The sequence below is a fragment of the Drosophila hydei genome, unplaced genomic scaffold, assembly GCF_003285905.1.
Source record: "Drosophila hydei strain 15085-1641.00,03,60 unplaced genomic scaffold, DhydRS2 tig00008114-arrow-pilon, whole genome shotgun sequence".
In the NCBI taxonomy this organism is placed as follows: Eukaryota; Metazoa; Arthropoda; class Insecta; order Diptera; family Drosophilidae; genus Drosophila; species Drosophila hydei.
This window is the reverse complement of record NW_022045827.1, coordinates 7613864-7628618: the sequence shown is the minus strand read 5'-3', so window position 1 is coordinate 7628618 and position 14755 is coordinate 7613864. Positions and strand designations below refer to the sequence as shown.

At 40.5% G+C, this 14755-nt stretch overlaps 1 protein-coding gene across 1 annotated transcript in view; it reads right to left on the bottom strand.

The window, feature by feature from the left end:
* LOC111596100 overlaps positions 1-14755 on the bottom strand; it is a 33944-nt gene that overhangs the window by 17011 nt on the left and 2178 nt on the right. The window contains exon 2 of the mRNA XM_023310160.2: positions 6317-6678. Coding sequence (XP_023165928.1) covers positions 6317-6403 — 87 coding nt within the window. The 5' untranslated portion in view covers positions 6404-6678. The remainder of the gene's footprint in view (positions 1-6316; positions 6679-14755) is intronic.

Here is a 14755-nt window from a genome sequence, read left to right as displayed (position 1 = left end):
TTATTCTGCACTTGTAGCTACTATCTTAATTAGTTCTAATATTGTCTAGAGGATGCAATCTCTTCAGTCTTCGCCTATTGTTGTTTATAGCCAGGTTGCTTGCGAGATGGTTAGGATGCGCTGCAAGTCTGTCCGCGTATCTTGAACTGTGTCGCCCAATGAGTTCAGCAACTGTGGGAATTGCTAAATCCCTATGTAAGACTGAGTTTCTTACAAACCAGCTGGCTCCAGTCCATCTGCGTAGTGCTTTATTCTGCAGGGTCTGAATTTTGTTCCTTGTAGTCTTCGCCGAGGAGCCCCATAGAGAGATACCATATACGAAGGTTGGGACAACTATTGCCTTGTAGATGGCGGCCTTGCTGCTGTAAGACAACTTGCTTGAAGCTCTCAGCATCCAGTCGAGGGTTTTTAGCTTGCTTTTGCATTTTGAGGTTACTTGACTTATGTGCGCTTTAAAAGTCAGCCTTCTGTCAAGAGTGATACCAAGGTACTTTACTTTTGAGGCTTTGGGAATAGTGGGCCCCAATGCAACGCTTGGGCAATCTCCTCTTCTAGTGGCGAAGGTAGTATGTACAGACTTTTGTGCATTAATGGTGATACACCACCGTTTTGCCCAGCGTCCGAAAGAGTCCAGATATTTTTGTAGTGAGTCTGAAGCTTCTTGCGCAGATACGTGACGTGATAAGATGGCGGTGTCATCTGCATAGGTCGCTATGAGTACTGCATCTGTACTTCCTATATTTGGCTCGGGAGTTGGCATATCTCCTGTGAATAAAGTATAAAGTGTTGGGCCTAGAACACTACCCTGTGGTACTCCAGCCATAATTGGTCTAGTCAAGGATACTGCTTGCCCCCTTGACACTTGGAAGGTTCTTCCAATAAGGTATGAGGATAGCAACGCGAAAAATGGGGCTGGAAGGGTGGTCCTCACTTTCTGCAGCAGTCCCAGGTGCCAAACTCGATCAAACGCCTGTTTGATGTCTAAAAAGACGGCAGAGCAGTACATCTTTTCTTCAAAGGCTCCAAGGATATGGTGCACAACTCTGTGAACCTGTTCCGGTGTTCCATGCTGTCTCCTGAAGCCAAACTGATGGTTTGGAATGGCCTCCTGGCGTCCCAGATGTGTCAGTACTCGTTCCAGAAATATTCTTTCGAATATTTTGGAGAGTACTGGCAACAGGCTAATTGGTCTGTACGACTCAATTTCTCCCACGGGTTTGCCAGGCTTAGGAATCATCACAATCACGGCGCGCTTCCAGCAGGCTGGAAAGTGCCGGATGCGGAGCATGGCGTTGTACACCATAGTTATGTAGTCTATGGTGGAGTCAGGCAGTGCTCTAAGGACTCTGCCGTTTATTAGATCATATCCAGGGGATTTTTTTGCCTTCACTCTTCTGATGTGTTCAAGAACCTCTTCTTTTGTACATCCAGTTATCTGGTCTTCAGCTGGGAGGGGCGAGAGAACGATGTCTTCTGTTGCTTCGATTTCTGAGGCCTCTGCGGTAATCACCGGCGTGAATTGGTCTTGAAGGTGGTTTGCAAAAGCCTCAGCTTGAGCTTCGTCTCCAATGTGCCAGGAACCAGAAATGCTCCGAATGGGATGACGACGTATTGGCTGCCGTTTGAGCTTTCTTGTAAATTTCCATAATTGAAACTCTGCGTCAGTGGGCGATTCAGCTCGTACCAGCGCATCGCTGATACACCTCTTTTGAAGCAGGGCGAGAGCAGCTTTAAGATGCCTCGTGGCTTCGTTGTACATGGATTTGGCATCAGGCGTGCGTAATCTTAACCAGCGTCTCCTGGCCCATCTTTTGTGTATTAGTAGGTGTTGGGCCTCCAAGGTGAGGGGGATGTTGTACGGAGACTGTTGTCTTGTTTGGCAAGATGGTGGGGCGGCTTGGTGCGCAGCTTTGACTATTTCTTCCTGCAGTTTGTTTGCTGCGTAGTCCACGTCTTCAGGAGTGTTAAGTTCCATTTCTATGTGCAAAGAGTAATGGAGCTCGCGCCTAAAGACTCCTAAATCTGATCCTGCTGGCAGTAGTTGTTTCCTAATGGGCAAGGGCTGTGGCTGCGCGTGGATTGTGACTATTAGTGGCAGGTGGTCAGAGGATAGGTCCAAGGATTCTTCAATGGTCAATTGCCGGTCACAGATGCCTTTGTAGACAGCGAAGTCGATTGCCGAGGGCCTGTGTCCATTAATTGGGTAACGGGTGGGGGCTCCAGTCGCCAATATGCTGAATTGTAAGTTTTGAATCGCCTCAAATATGACTTCTCCGCGACGATTCGCACTATTGCTTCCCCAAAATGGGTGCCATCCATTCCAGTCGCCGCCGATGAGGGTCTTATTCAACCTTTGGCCTAGAACCTGTTCCATGTGATGATCACACAGACCAGTGTTTGGCGGAAGATAAATTGACGCAACTTCGATCGCTCCAATAGACGTAGGCAGGGTGATGGCTGAGACCTGCATTGTTGCGTTGCAAATTGGCAGTAAAGGTGTATGCGGTATTGTTGCTCGTATGAGGATTGAGGATCCACCAAAGCAGTTTGCTCCTTCACCATGAGCCTGATAGTGTTCGTATCCGAAAATTTGTGTAGTGGGGCACTCATGAGTTTCTGTTATTAACATTATATCTATGTTTTCTTGTGAGAGAAACGCAGCCAGTTCCTGAGTCTTGTTTCTCAGGCCATTGGCGTTCCAGATACCCACACGTAAAGCCATTATTTGTAGAGCTTGGTTATGATGGCCATTAAAGTGTTTAGCATGGTTGCTTGGTGGGATTGTACTTCTCGCATCGCTTTGAGCTCGGCATTAATTGCGTCAAACTGACGTTGTTGTTGCTGAAGCATTTCAGTGAACAAAGTGTCACTTGTGGTATTCTTATTTGACGGTCCACCTCTAGCGGCCTGTGCGTAAGAAACACCACTAATAGGCGTTGCAAAGCTCGTGGCTTGGGTAATGCTCCGGGGCCTTGTAATTTCGGAAGCAGTACTCGGACCCGTAGACGGTGTTTGTGTGGGACTCCTTTTTTGTGCTGGGGATTGCAATTTGCGCAACCGCTTGTATACTTGGCAGCCCTTATAGTTGGCTGGGTGCTGTAACTCACAGTGCACACAAGTTGGTGCCTGGTCCTTTTCGCGGGTGCAGTCTTTGGATGCGTGTTTCCCGGCGCAACGCACACATCTGGGAGCTTTGTGGCAGTAGCGTTGTGTGTGTCCAAATTCTTGACAGCGATGGCATTGTGTCAGGTCGTTGTATCTTCTTGGCAGTTCCACTGTGCAGCGTTGCCTGCAGACAACTCGAATGTCCAAAATTTCTTTGTTGTTGGGGGCCTGAGCCACGTCAACAAAAAATATATTTAGCGGTGTTTTGTCCATACGGCTCAGTGGGTTGTGCACATTTGTAATTGTGTGGCCTTTGGTTTCCAATTCCTTTTTAATTAGTGTTGTATCAGTGCTGGAGTGAAGCCCTTTGAACACGACTCTATATGGTTTGTCCTCCTTAAGCTGGTAGCAGTGGAACTCCAATTCCAGCTTAGTAAAGTGGTCTATAACTCTGCGATAGTCCTCACTGCATTGGGTTAATACACCTATGTTATTCTTCTTTGGCTTAATTACGTATGATTTAGCATCAATTACTTTATCTATTATCTGTTGAAGTAGGGCCACAGACTTGATGTTTGGACACCATATGGGGGGCGGACGAGGTTTCGGTGTAGTTTGCTGGTCGGTCAATACTGGGGCTTCTGGAGCTACAGGTGATTCGCTGTAGTCTTCATCTTCTTCTACGAGCAGTGAAAATCGATTTTCTGATATTAATGCTGCATTGCTGGTGCTTGGTTCGTCGAAGATGAGCCTTTTCTTGATGGTTTTTGGTGAATTTGGCTGTTTACGTTTCGTGTTTTTGTTGTTAGTGATGCCTTGCACAGAGGCGATATCTATTTTTGAGTTTATTGGCATGATGGAGGCTTGCCTATTTGCCATCACAACGTTAAGCTGGGCTTGCATTTCTGCATTTACCTTTACGGGTGTAGCGAGGTCATTGACATTAGATGTCATCGCGGATTGTGCTTTTGAGTGCAGGCGCACTCGCGCCAAGCGACGAAATTTCGTAAATTGCAATTAAAGCAATTGAGTTACGCGGAAGCAAGCGGTAAGAAAACGCTGCGTGTGCGGTTTTTGTTGCTGTTGCGTTGAAGAATGCACCGCAAAGTTCTATTTTTAGAACTCTGCAGCAGTAGAGCTTAAGCGAAGGCTGTTCGAATTCACGTCTTTACAGGTCGAACGACTGATCGCGATTGACTATAAAAGTTAATCCGATTTTAATAGATTTATTTGGAAGGGTATTTGAGCATGATTTGTATACTCTTTCGTATTTCTCATTATTTTTCTAACTTTTTGCTATGCGGTTTTCAATAAGCAATCCAAATTCGTTTGACCCTCACAACATTTCCGCACACGAGCTATCAGACAAATGTTCGATGCTAAACTTAAGCACAACTTTTCAGTACACACACACTCAATATATCACTCAATATATATATATATATATATATATATATATATATATATATATATATATATATATATATATATATATATATATATTTGTGTATATAAATATATAGGGATTCTCATACCGTGACCGCTAAATGTTTACACAATCATGCCATTCATTATTTTTGAAGCAAAGTAATGAAGATGTATTGGTGGTCCTTATATTTGTTATTATTGTTCTTATTTGAAGCAGCACTTGCTCTTATTTAATGAAAATTGGTTGTAGTTTGTGCACGCACACACACACATTTCACACTTGCAAAGGATGCCCACTGCTTCGGAGTGGGGTAAATTGCAATGGCCATACAAAAATTATTATTTTCACTCTGGCGCAAAGCAGCGAGCAATTTTTCTTGAGCCATGGCTCTCATCACAGTCAATTCGCCAGTTGCCGCGCTGTTGTTATTTTTCAAAAGCAAAAACATGTCCAGCGGGCGTGTGGGCGTATGGGCGTGGGGGCATGGCCGCTAAAAAGGATAGCGCACCGAGAGCAGAGTCTTGTTGAACAAAAGTGCTTCATTACTTTGCGCAACAGCTCGCGAGAATATAATGAATGGCAATAAACGTGTTTCACATTTTCCTTTTCGCTGGACCGTTCCGAATTTTCCGGCAGCATTTTTCATTCGTCCAAAAGTGAAAGAAAAAAAACACGATGTATATTAAATTTGCGCACTTGACACTGGACAAGAGAGACGCGTTTTCATATATGAAATACGATTTCATTCCGAGTTCTTACTTTATATTTATTTTTTAATGCAAATTAATGCAATCCTCGGCACAATATTGTTTACCCTCCAGCTGCTGTCACATATGGAATGCCTTTTAATTTTCTTCTTATTTTTGATTTTTTTCTCTCAGTCTTTCATGTTGTTTTCATTATTCCCAGAGCGGATGTTCACAGCTGCTGCCGCTGCTGCAGTTGTGAAAATTCCAAATTATTTGCAACAGTTCGAGTTGCTTTTCCTTTGACTTTATGGCAATTGCCAAGTTTAATTGAAGGCCACTGCAATCAGCTTTCAGTTGAAGCGAGGGAGAGCTGCGAAACTGAAAAAGCAACGGCAACGGCAACGGCAAAGGCAAAGGCAACGGAAATGCTTTTTTAACGGATCTTAAAATTAATGTTGCATACGCTAAGGCGTCGTCAGCTTAAGTTGTCGCCAATGATAGTAAAGCTGCTTGCAGACGATTTTGCAATAGATCTTTATTTCAAAAGCTTAAGAGATTTGTCTAGAATTGAGAGTAGTTAATGTTGATTATATGAATTATAGCATTGGTTAGGTAAAAGTGAATTCAGTTTGAAGCGTCTCACTACAAGACGTCGTGAGCTTGGCACGCAGAGTTGTTGCTTATAGCTTAGACATATATTGTTTTAATACTGTTCAATTTTTTGGGCATTGTGATTAGGTATATAAACGAAAAGTTAACTATAGGTGAACCTTTTTGGAATACATTTGAATATTGTAAACAATTTTGTTGTTGTTTCTATAGATGCAGCTGCCTGTATAATTTTTAATCTCTGGTTCTTGTAGCTTCTGATTAAACAGGCGAATAGGACAACAAATGAGTGGACTAAAAGATGTAAGATGTATACCATTTATTTTCTTTTTTTTTTAACATTTTATAACAAATTTACCATCTTTCGATGTTAATTGAATATATTTATATAATTAATTTCTTGCCGTGCAACAGATTTAAGAATTATATTAAAGTTCTACGAGTATATTTAATAAATTAGACTTTCTTTTATAAGAATACTTACCGTATTCAAATTAGTTATCTTATCCAACTCAACCGCCGTGCTGCCGCGATGGTGATGCAAGTGATGCAGGTGGTGTGTTGTCAACATGTTGCTGCTCTCAATGGGACACACATAAGTCTCAATGTGTTGTGGATATTGTGATTTGATTTGAAATTGAACAATCCATCAAGTGCAACGCCGGCAACCGGAAACGGATGTGGTAACGATTTCAGCGCTAGTTGTAGCTACGGCATCGAAACCCGCTGGTGCACAGGTGTTGCCACGGGGCAGGGGACACGTGACAGAGGACCGAACACACAAATTGCAGCGTGTTGCACTTAGCGTCGCATAATTCAAATCACATAACGTGAATTTTCAGCCAACTGTGTGGAAGAGAAAGAGTGAGAGAGAGACAGAGTGAGATTGAAATCAAATTGAGAGCTTTAAGCACGCGACAGCGGAACGCATTGCCACGCCTCTTAGCTGCCACAGGCGACTTTCACACCGATATCCGTCACGTCACATCGCATGCAGTTGGATTTTTTTGCGCCAGATTTTTAGTTGCAAATGTGAGAATTGTCGAGGGATTTTCGGGCCGTCAGTTTTCGCATACCGGATGCGACAGTTGCTAACCGCTTTTGGCATTTGGCGCGGGCTTAAGGGGCATGAACACTTCATTTGCCTTTGAGTGGCAAAATTGCCAGCTGGCAGCTTTAACATCACTGCAGCGCGGCGTGCCGGTTTCCGGCTTAACGACGAACTATGCGTTCCGTTGCGTTGCATTGCGGACTTGTGGCCTTGTGGCCAAGCATAAATAAACAAGCAGCACCAACACCAAGAGCCCACACTCAGTGGGTCTAAATGAAATTAAAGTCTGCCTCATAAAAGGTACTGCGCTTCACTGTTGTCTATATATGTAAAGTGTAGCAGCTAACTGGCATCTGTCTGACCTTCCGCTATCCCAGACCCAACAGGCTTGCTTGCATATAGCGCAATAAAATTACATTAAAAAGACAATAGAGGAACTTAGCTAAAGATGAGCGAAGATGGTATACTCTTTTTGTTATCTAAGCACATATGATTAATGTTAATAGCTACGTAACAAATTAAATATTTAGAAACAATACTAATACGTAATTAAAGCATTAAATTGTATATTGGGAATTTTGGAAGTCCTTTAAAATTCTTAATATTATTAAAATGAAATAAAGTTATTTAATATGTAATCAAGACATGGTATTAATGGCCACCTTCTCATGCTGTCAAGTAGACTGCGGGAGCTCGTTGAGGAATACATGATTATTCCTAACGTCACAACGATCGCATATAGAAAAGGAAGTTATAAAGAAAGGTTTCTAGTCCCTTTGACATATAAAAAGCCTTTCAATTAGTAAAGATTTAGCTTGACTTCTTCAAATGCGCCGTTTCATGCTTTGTATTACTTTAAGTATACCCTTCAAAGCAGTTAAAAAGAAATAACAGTCAGTTGCACACAAATGCTGCAGTAGCAGCCTGAGCAGCCCGAGCAGTCGGAGCAGTGGTTAGAAAGGTGAGTGCAATAAAGTGCGCGGAAATGGCAAAAGTGAACAAATAATTCATGGAAATACCTCAGGAAAATTGTTTGCATTTCTAGAGTTTCAGACTGAGAGATTGAAATAATAGTAAACATTTGCAGTGGATGATGTTTTGCGTCTTTGATAGAAGCAACAAAACGAGCACGAAAAGGCTTCACAGATCCTGCGTCAAATCAGGCTTTTAATTAATTAGTTTAATTGAGCTAATGAAAATTAAAACTTAAAGTGATTTCTTGAGTGAAATAAACTTGAAAAGAATGTGTTTCCCTTTATATAAAATATAAAGTCTTAACTCTATTAAAACAGGCTAAATGTATTTAAGGGAATTCAGCTAAAAGCTTCCTCAACTGCTGCAGATGTCTTAAATTTATTATCTTCTAACTTTTTTTACATAAAATTATATTTTATTTGCTTTAAACCGAATTTAGTATTCAAATGAGCTTTTTAATCAAAACTTTTTAGCAACTGGTAATGTTTTAGTTGAGTTTCCCTCAAGATATCATCCCAAAGCTGATTAACTGACAAACTACGGCTGATAAGGAAGTTGGCTTAGAATCTCATTTTCAGACAGAAGCATTCGCGTTTATTGTCTGAGCGCTGCGTGCGCTGCATGGAAATGAAAATGGAAATGAAAATGTGCCTCATTAAGTCGCGTCGCGTTGGAAAATATGCCGTGAAAGGATTAAGCGGCGCCTGGAAAGTGTTGCGACGGCCATTAAAGCAATATAATTAAAAATTTAAATGCATCGCTCTTAACAGTTATGAAATATTAATGCGGACAGCATGAAGCCAACGCTCGCTCTTTAATCACCTGCAATGGGATGCGACGTCTGCTATTCATTTGCCTTCACAATTTAAATGGCATATTTAAAATCATTTGCTGGCCCCTGCCCTTGTCAAATGAGCAAAAAGTTTCTCGTCAAACTTAAGGCCGCGTCGCTCTGTCTGTGAATTGTCAGCCAAAGTCAATTGCAAGCCCAGCAGGCACTTCCATGTGTGACTAACACAGCGGAAACTCTGACAAACACCACAAAAATACAGACTTGTTAAGCTTAAGCATGATTCTGAAATAAAGCCCAACCCAGCGCCTGAATAGGAAGAATTTGAAACGCTCATGCGAGAAGCTCATTAGCTTCGTTACAAATTAAGTACACTTTATACAGTCAACCATTCAAGACTCAGAGATACCCTAAGGCACAGGCCACAAGCAACAACAACCAACAGACAGCAGCTGAACTACATTGGTAAGAGCAACGTATGTACAAAGGACAGACTCAAGGACAGGCGTAACAGTCGTTCTGACACATTTGGAATAATTTATATTAACTATTCATTCTCTCGATGCGAGTGTGCACACACACAGACACTCACACACTCGTTAACACGCAATCATTCACAAATTTGTGATTAGCTCAAACATTTGGCAACTTGAGCTTTAATTTTTTATGTGTCAGCTAACAACAACAAATTAGCACTTCGTAAAAAATGTCTTTTGGCTGGGGGCGAAAAACTTGTAAAAGGCTTTTTAGCTAACAGATGTAGTTGATTCGACGCATTCTTAGAATTGTCAATTGAGTTTAAGGGAAGGATAATATAGACTGAGAGGCATGAATAAAAGTTAGATTATATCACATGAAGAAAGGCTTTTGGGCAGTTATCAAATGATACATGCTTTAAGAGAAAGGAAGCTCGGTATAGAAGAAATTTAACAATTTATTAAGCTAATTTTTTTATAATGTATAGATAGATAATATATAGTTCTTACAATCTTGAAATATTTCTTAGCCAAAATAGAAAATTGCTTACTCAATGGTGCTTAATACTTAATTCAATAATCATCAAGTTGGATGCAGTAATCAGCAAAGCAATTATGTTTTTCCTTTATCAAGTTCAGTCATAGTTCAGAAAGTTCATAAGAAATGCTTTCATTAAGCAAAAAAAGAAAATAAATAACACCTTTCGCTAACTCAGGCTTTAAGAAAAGAAAAGTTTCTCGACTGACACTTGAGACGTTTTAAGAGCAAAGCGATTAACGTTTTTTATTCTCTTTTCTGCACTGTGTAAGGCAACACGCAGTAAAATATGAAACGAGAATCAAAGACGAAACTGGACAAAGGGCGACAATGAGCAGGCGAACATAAAAGCGCAGAGAGCGAGAAAATAAAAGCCAGAGCATAAAGAAGAGTCGCATGCCGGAACGGAAAAGGCAAACGTCTGAACGCTGGTCTAATGCCAATGCCAACACCGGATACGGATGTGTGACACATGGCCCAGCCGCAGTTGCGCACACACGCAAACACACCCGCTCACATGGAATGTCGTTCCATTGCCGTTTGCGTTAAGTAGGCGACTTTATTAAGCCGAGGACACTGTAGCCAAAAAGTGTGCAACAGCGACCAACGACAACAAAAAAAGGGGCCAAACAATTTCAAAATTTATGCACACAAAAGCCAGAGGCCAATTGGACCAAGATGGCGGGGGGACTCTGTCGGTACATACATACATATACCTTGGCTGGCGCAGCTGGGCACGTGTTAGGTGTTGCGGCCTTGTGGCCACTGCCACTGCGCCAGAGCTTGAGGTGGGCCAGCTCAGGTTCGCAATTTGTTGCTTTTTGATATTTATTTTGAAGGTGGCGGCGCTTGTGAAATAAAGAGCGACTCATAAATCAGACGCCCTGCAACTTATGATGGGCTCCGTGCGCTAACAGTGCAACAATAGCCGCAACGGAAACGGAACAATGCGCGACCCCAAACAGCAAAACAAACTGGCGTTAAAGATGGCAGCCAGGTGCTGAGCGCGAGTCTTAAACTTGTTATTTATGACAACGCTTGAGAGTTGCAGCTGCTAACGGCATCTGAATTATATTTAAGCAATACACAAAAAGACTTTGAGTGTCAATAATCGAAGCGGAGAAGTTTACTGAAGTTAATAATTTTAATTTGTTCTAATAATAAATAATATATACAATTATATGTAAAGAATTATAAACTCTCTTGCAGTGGCAGAAGCTTATCTTTCAAGTGGGTATTGAAGAGATACTTGATAGTTAAAAAAAGGTAAGATGAATTAAAAAGTTGAGACTAAGTAACGAATATGTGCGAGCTAAAATTTCAAATTTAATAAAATTTTTAAAGATATTTTTTTGGTATACATAAGTGGAATATAAAATAAAATTAAATTATTTCAGTTAAATTATGCTTCGTACTTCAGGCTGATATATACTCTCTCGACTTTCTAATAATACAAATATTTTTTTATTTACTAAATATATTTTGGGTTCTGATAGAAGCTTTTTGTGAGGTCTGTTCAGTGCCATCTGCTTTGCAGCACCTTCACATTTGGGCCACTCAGGGCGCACTTGACTTTTTCCTTATATGCTTTGTGCATGTGTGTGTTTGTGTTTTTATTCGTTGGGCATTTCTCAACATTGGCTCAAAGTGTCATAAAAATGCCAAGGCATATGTATAATGCTTGCACCACTTACCCACTCACTCACTTATTCAGTCACTCACTCACCCACCCACAAACACACACAAACCGAGTAACAACAACTCGTACACGCAACCATTTACACACATGACTAGGCAGTGGAGTTTTTTGTGTGTTAAAAGGACTTCTGCTTTAAACGGTAAAAAATGAATGCTTTTTCTTGAAAGGCAGCAGAAAAAATGCTGGCCATGACCAAGGGGCATATTGTGTGCGGAAAAGGCATATATTTTGCAGTACCTTGGGCATCTTAGGAACGCACATACACCCGCACACAAGAGTCTAGTGTTGCGTTTCTGTGGTGCGCTCGTAATCATAATCCAAAAACGACACATTGGGGCGCATTTAAACTGATTTCATTAAGAACCTGTGTGCTGCCCTGTGTTTCTGTGTGTGTGTGCGTGCCTTCGTTGCCATTGGTAATACAACAACGACAACATAAGCTGAAGAGGAAATTCGTAGGGCGTATGTCTTGACACGCACGGATCAAAGCCACAAAGTGTAGGTAGGCAAAATAATAATGAATTTGTCGTGCATATATTTCAAATGCGTGGTGCGACACACACACACACATACACACTCAATAGCCATAGTTGGTCGAAAACCGAAGGCACACTCAGCTTTTGATTTGGCTTGCTTTGCCCGATGGAACTCCACAGATAAGCATTTAAGTGACTTTGGCCCGAGCACGGCCCTTGGCAGCTCTCTGGCAAACGCCAATCGCCAATCGCATCGCAATCATGAACATGAAACAAATACAAAATGTCATTGTTTTTACAATACCCTGTAGCTTGACAGTTGATAAAGTGGCAGTGAAAAACAGTAGCGGAATATAGCAAAAAACAACAAGGAATCACCATACAACAGACTCAGCTGCTTAGACAATTGTATATAGAAAACGGCTTGCAGGGTATTTGGTAGTTGAGTACCTCGAGCGTCAACTAAGTGTTGTTCGAACCAATTATAGATAAAATTGTATATACATCAATTTATGCATCCATAGCCAATGGCTGATTAGGCCTTGCTGTAGGGTATTTAACTGTCGCTTATTTCGCTCATTTGCTGTGATTATTTTGATGGCCACTATTGTCGTCGTTGTTATTGGTGTTCGATGTATCGACAAATAAATTGAATTAAAGTGAAATCAGTTGCCCTTGGCTGCAATAAATTAATGAAAATGCGACAGGCGACACAATAAACCAACAAAACTGAGCGAAAGCCACAAAATATAATCAAAGAAATCAGCATAAATCAATGAACGAAATATCCCCGTATTGACGAGTACAGGAAGTTCTCTTGCTGTGCTTCACTTAGTGTTTCCGATTTGTGAATTGAAATTGAAGACATTATGCAACCAGTTGCCCAACAGTCATTAGAAGCAGCTTTAGTAGCTTAAGAGCTTGTGATATAAACTTATATTTAATTAAAGTCAAGTGTTGCGCTCTCTGCCTTTGACCCGAATACAAAGAGGGGCGAGGGTCGGCTGCCTGAAAAGAAACTTATTTATTTTGGTCATTCACAAACAAATTTGCAACTTGTTCAGTGTTTGGATTTGCTTAGAATTAGACCATGTCAAGGGAAAGTTCTACGATATATTGCCAAAGGGTTTGGCGTCCTTGGCTAGTTACAAACTCATGAAATGCTAAATGTGTGGCAAGAATTTAAGGCCACACACAATTGGGGTAAAGTTTCCAAGTAAAGCTTAAGTCAAATTACGTATACGTACATTTTTCACTCGAAGAACTGCGCAAATTTCAATTTAATTAGTTGTCAAGTTGAGTTCTAACTAAAGTCTTAGAAGTTGATAGAGCTCTTTGGAATGTTGCCAAAAACTCATTGTTTTAAAACTCAAAAGCCAAAATGCCCTGAACATTGAATAACATATTGAAAACCGAGACTTGCATTTTCTGTCTCAGTTCATTCTTGATACAAGTATTGCTTATATTCTTGGAAATTACAAAACATGTTCGAAATACTAAAAAAGTTTCATATTCAAAACTATTTATACAAGTTTATATAATATAATAAAATTCTCGTATTAAGCAAAAAGAGTTGACTGATTCACACAGCAAACTCCATAAAGACTTTTTTACGACACTTGCCAAATATGTTTACTTATTTCAGTCGAACATAAAACGAGCTATTAACTTGACAAGCTTAGCTTAGCGCTCGAAGTGGGCTTCGATAACACCTCTGAGCAGGACTAACTCAGCTCTGTATTAGGAATTTAATGCATTGCCATAACTTAAAGCTTAAGTGAACTGCTTGCAAATCGCAAAACGTTTTTGAAATTATGCACAAATCTGTTTTATGGCCTCCTTGGGGCAAATCAAGAGCGCACCAGCTACAAATGCCTCGCAGGCCACCTGTCATAAAGTAAAATTCTGGCGATTTATTTATGGCGCCCGGATAAGCAACATTCAGTCACATGTACCGAGCTTAGCCCCAATAAGCGAAATCAAATGAAGATAAATACAAATTTAATGGCCACAAGCCGCCAGACATAAGCCGTAGCTTATAAACAACTGCTGCATTTGCCAAATTATTAAATTGAATTTCATTTTGCAATTTCACAATTTGAAAGTGCCAATTCGTAGAGCGAAGAGCTGAGAAATAATCGTATTACTTCCACCAAGTGGCAAAATATTGTTGATGTTCACCGCGAATTCATGTGAGCGCTGGCCGCAACTTTGTGTCGCCGGCTTGTTTGCATTTACATTTCATTAAAACACACGAGCAGGTAAACACGCCGAACCCCAAGCCAAAGACCACTCACTCGACAAGGATGATGACTGCCTGCTAGTAGCTAACAGACTTGATGGTCGCCACTGAATGATGGTAAGGACGACGATGACGACGGCGACAAGTGCCAAATGACAAGGGAAAGGTAAAGTGAGGTATTTTTTTCATATTCTTGTCGTGTGGGAGGATTTTAATTTTGTCGCAAAATATGTAACAGACAAAAATAAAGCAAATAAAGCGGAATAGTTAGCCAATCAAGTAGAAATATAACAGTACATCTTAAGGTTTCTTAACCGTATAATAAATTTATAATTAAAAGTTGCGTTGCCCTTACAATATTCTTTGATTTGTTAACAATTTATTCAGAATCTTTTGGTTCTTTTTGTTCATATGATAGCAATCTCATACTGCTTGACACTTCAACAGTATTATTTGATTTAACTTATCCAGCTCTTAAGAATTGTATTCCATAGCTGCTTTTTCTACAATTACCGTTTAGAAAATCAATTTCAATTATTATTATTATTTTTTTTTTAATAAATTGATTTGCCAATCAAAATCAAACTTTTTTTAATAACAAAAACAAATAGCAATTATTTCAGAAAAATGTTCGTTTCATTTCGTTTACAATAAAAAACCAATTTAAATGCATTCT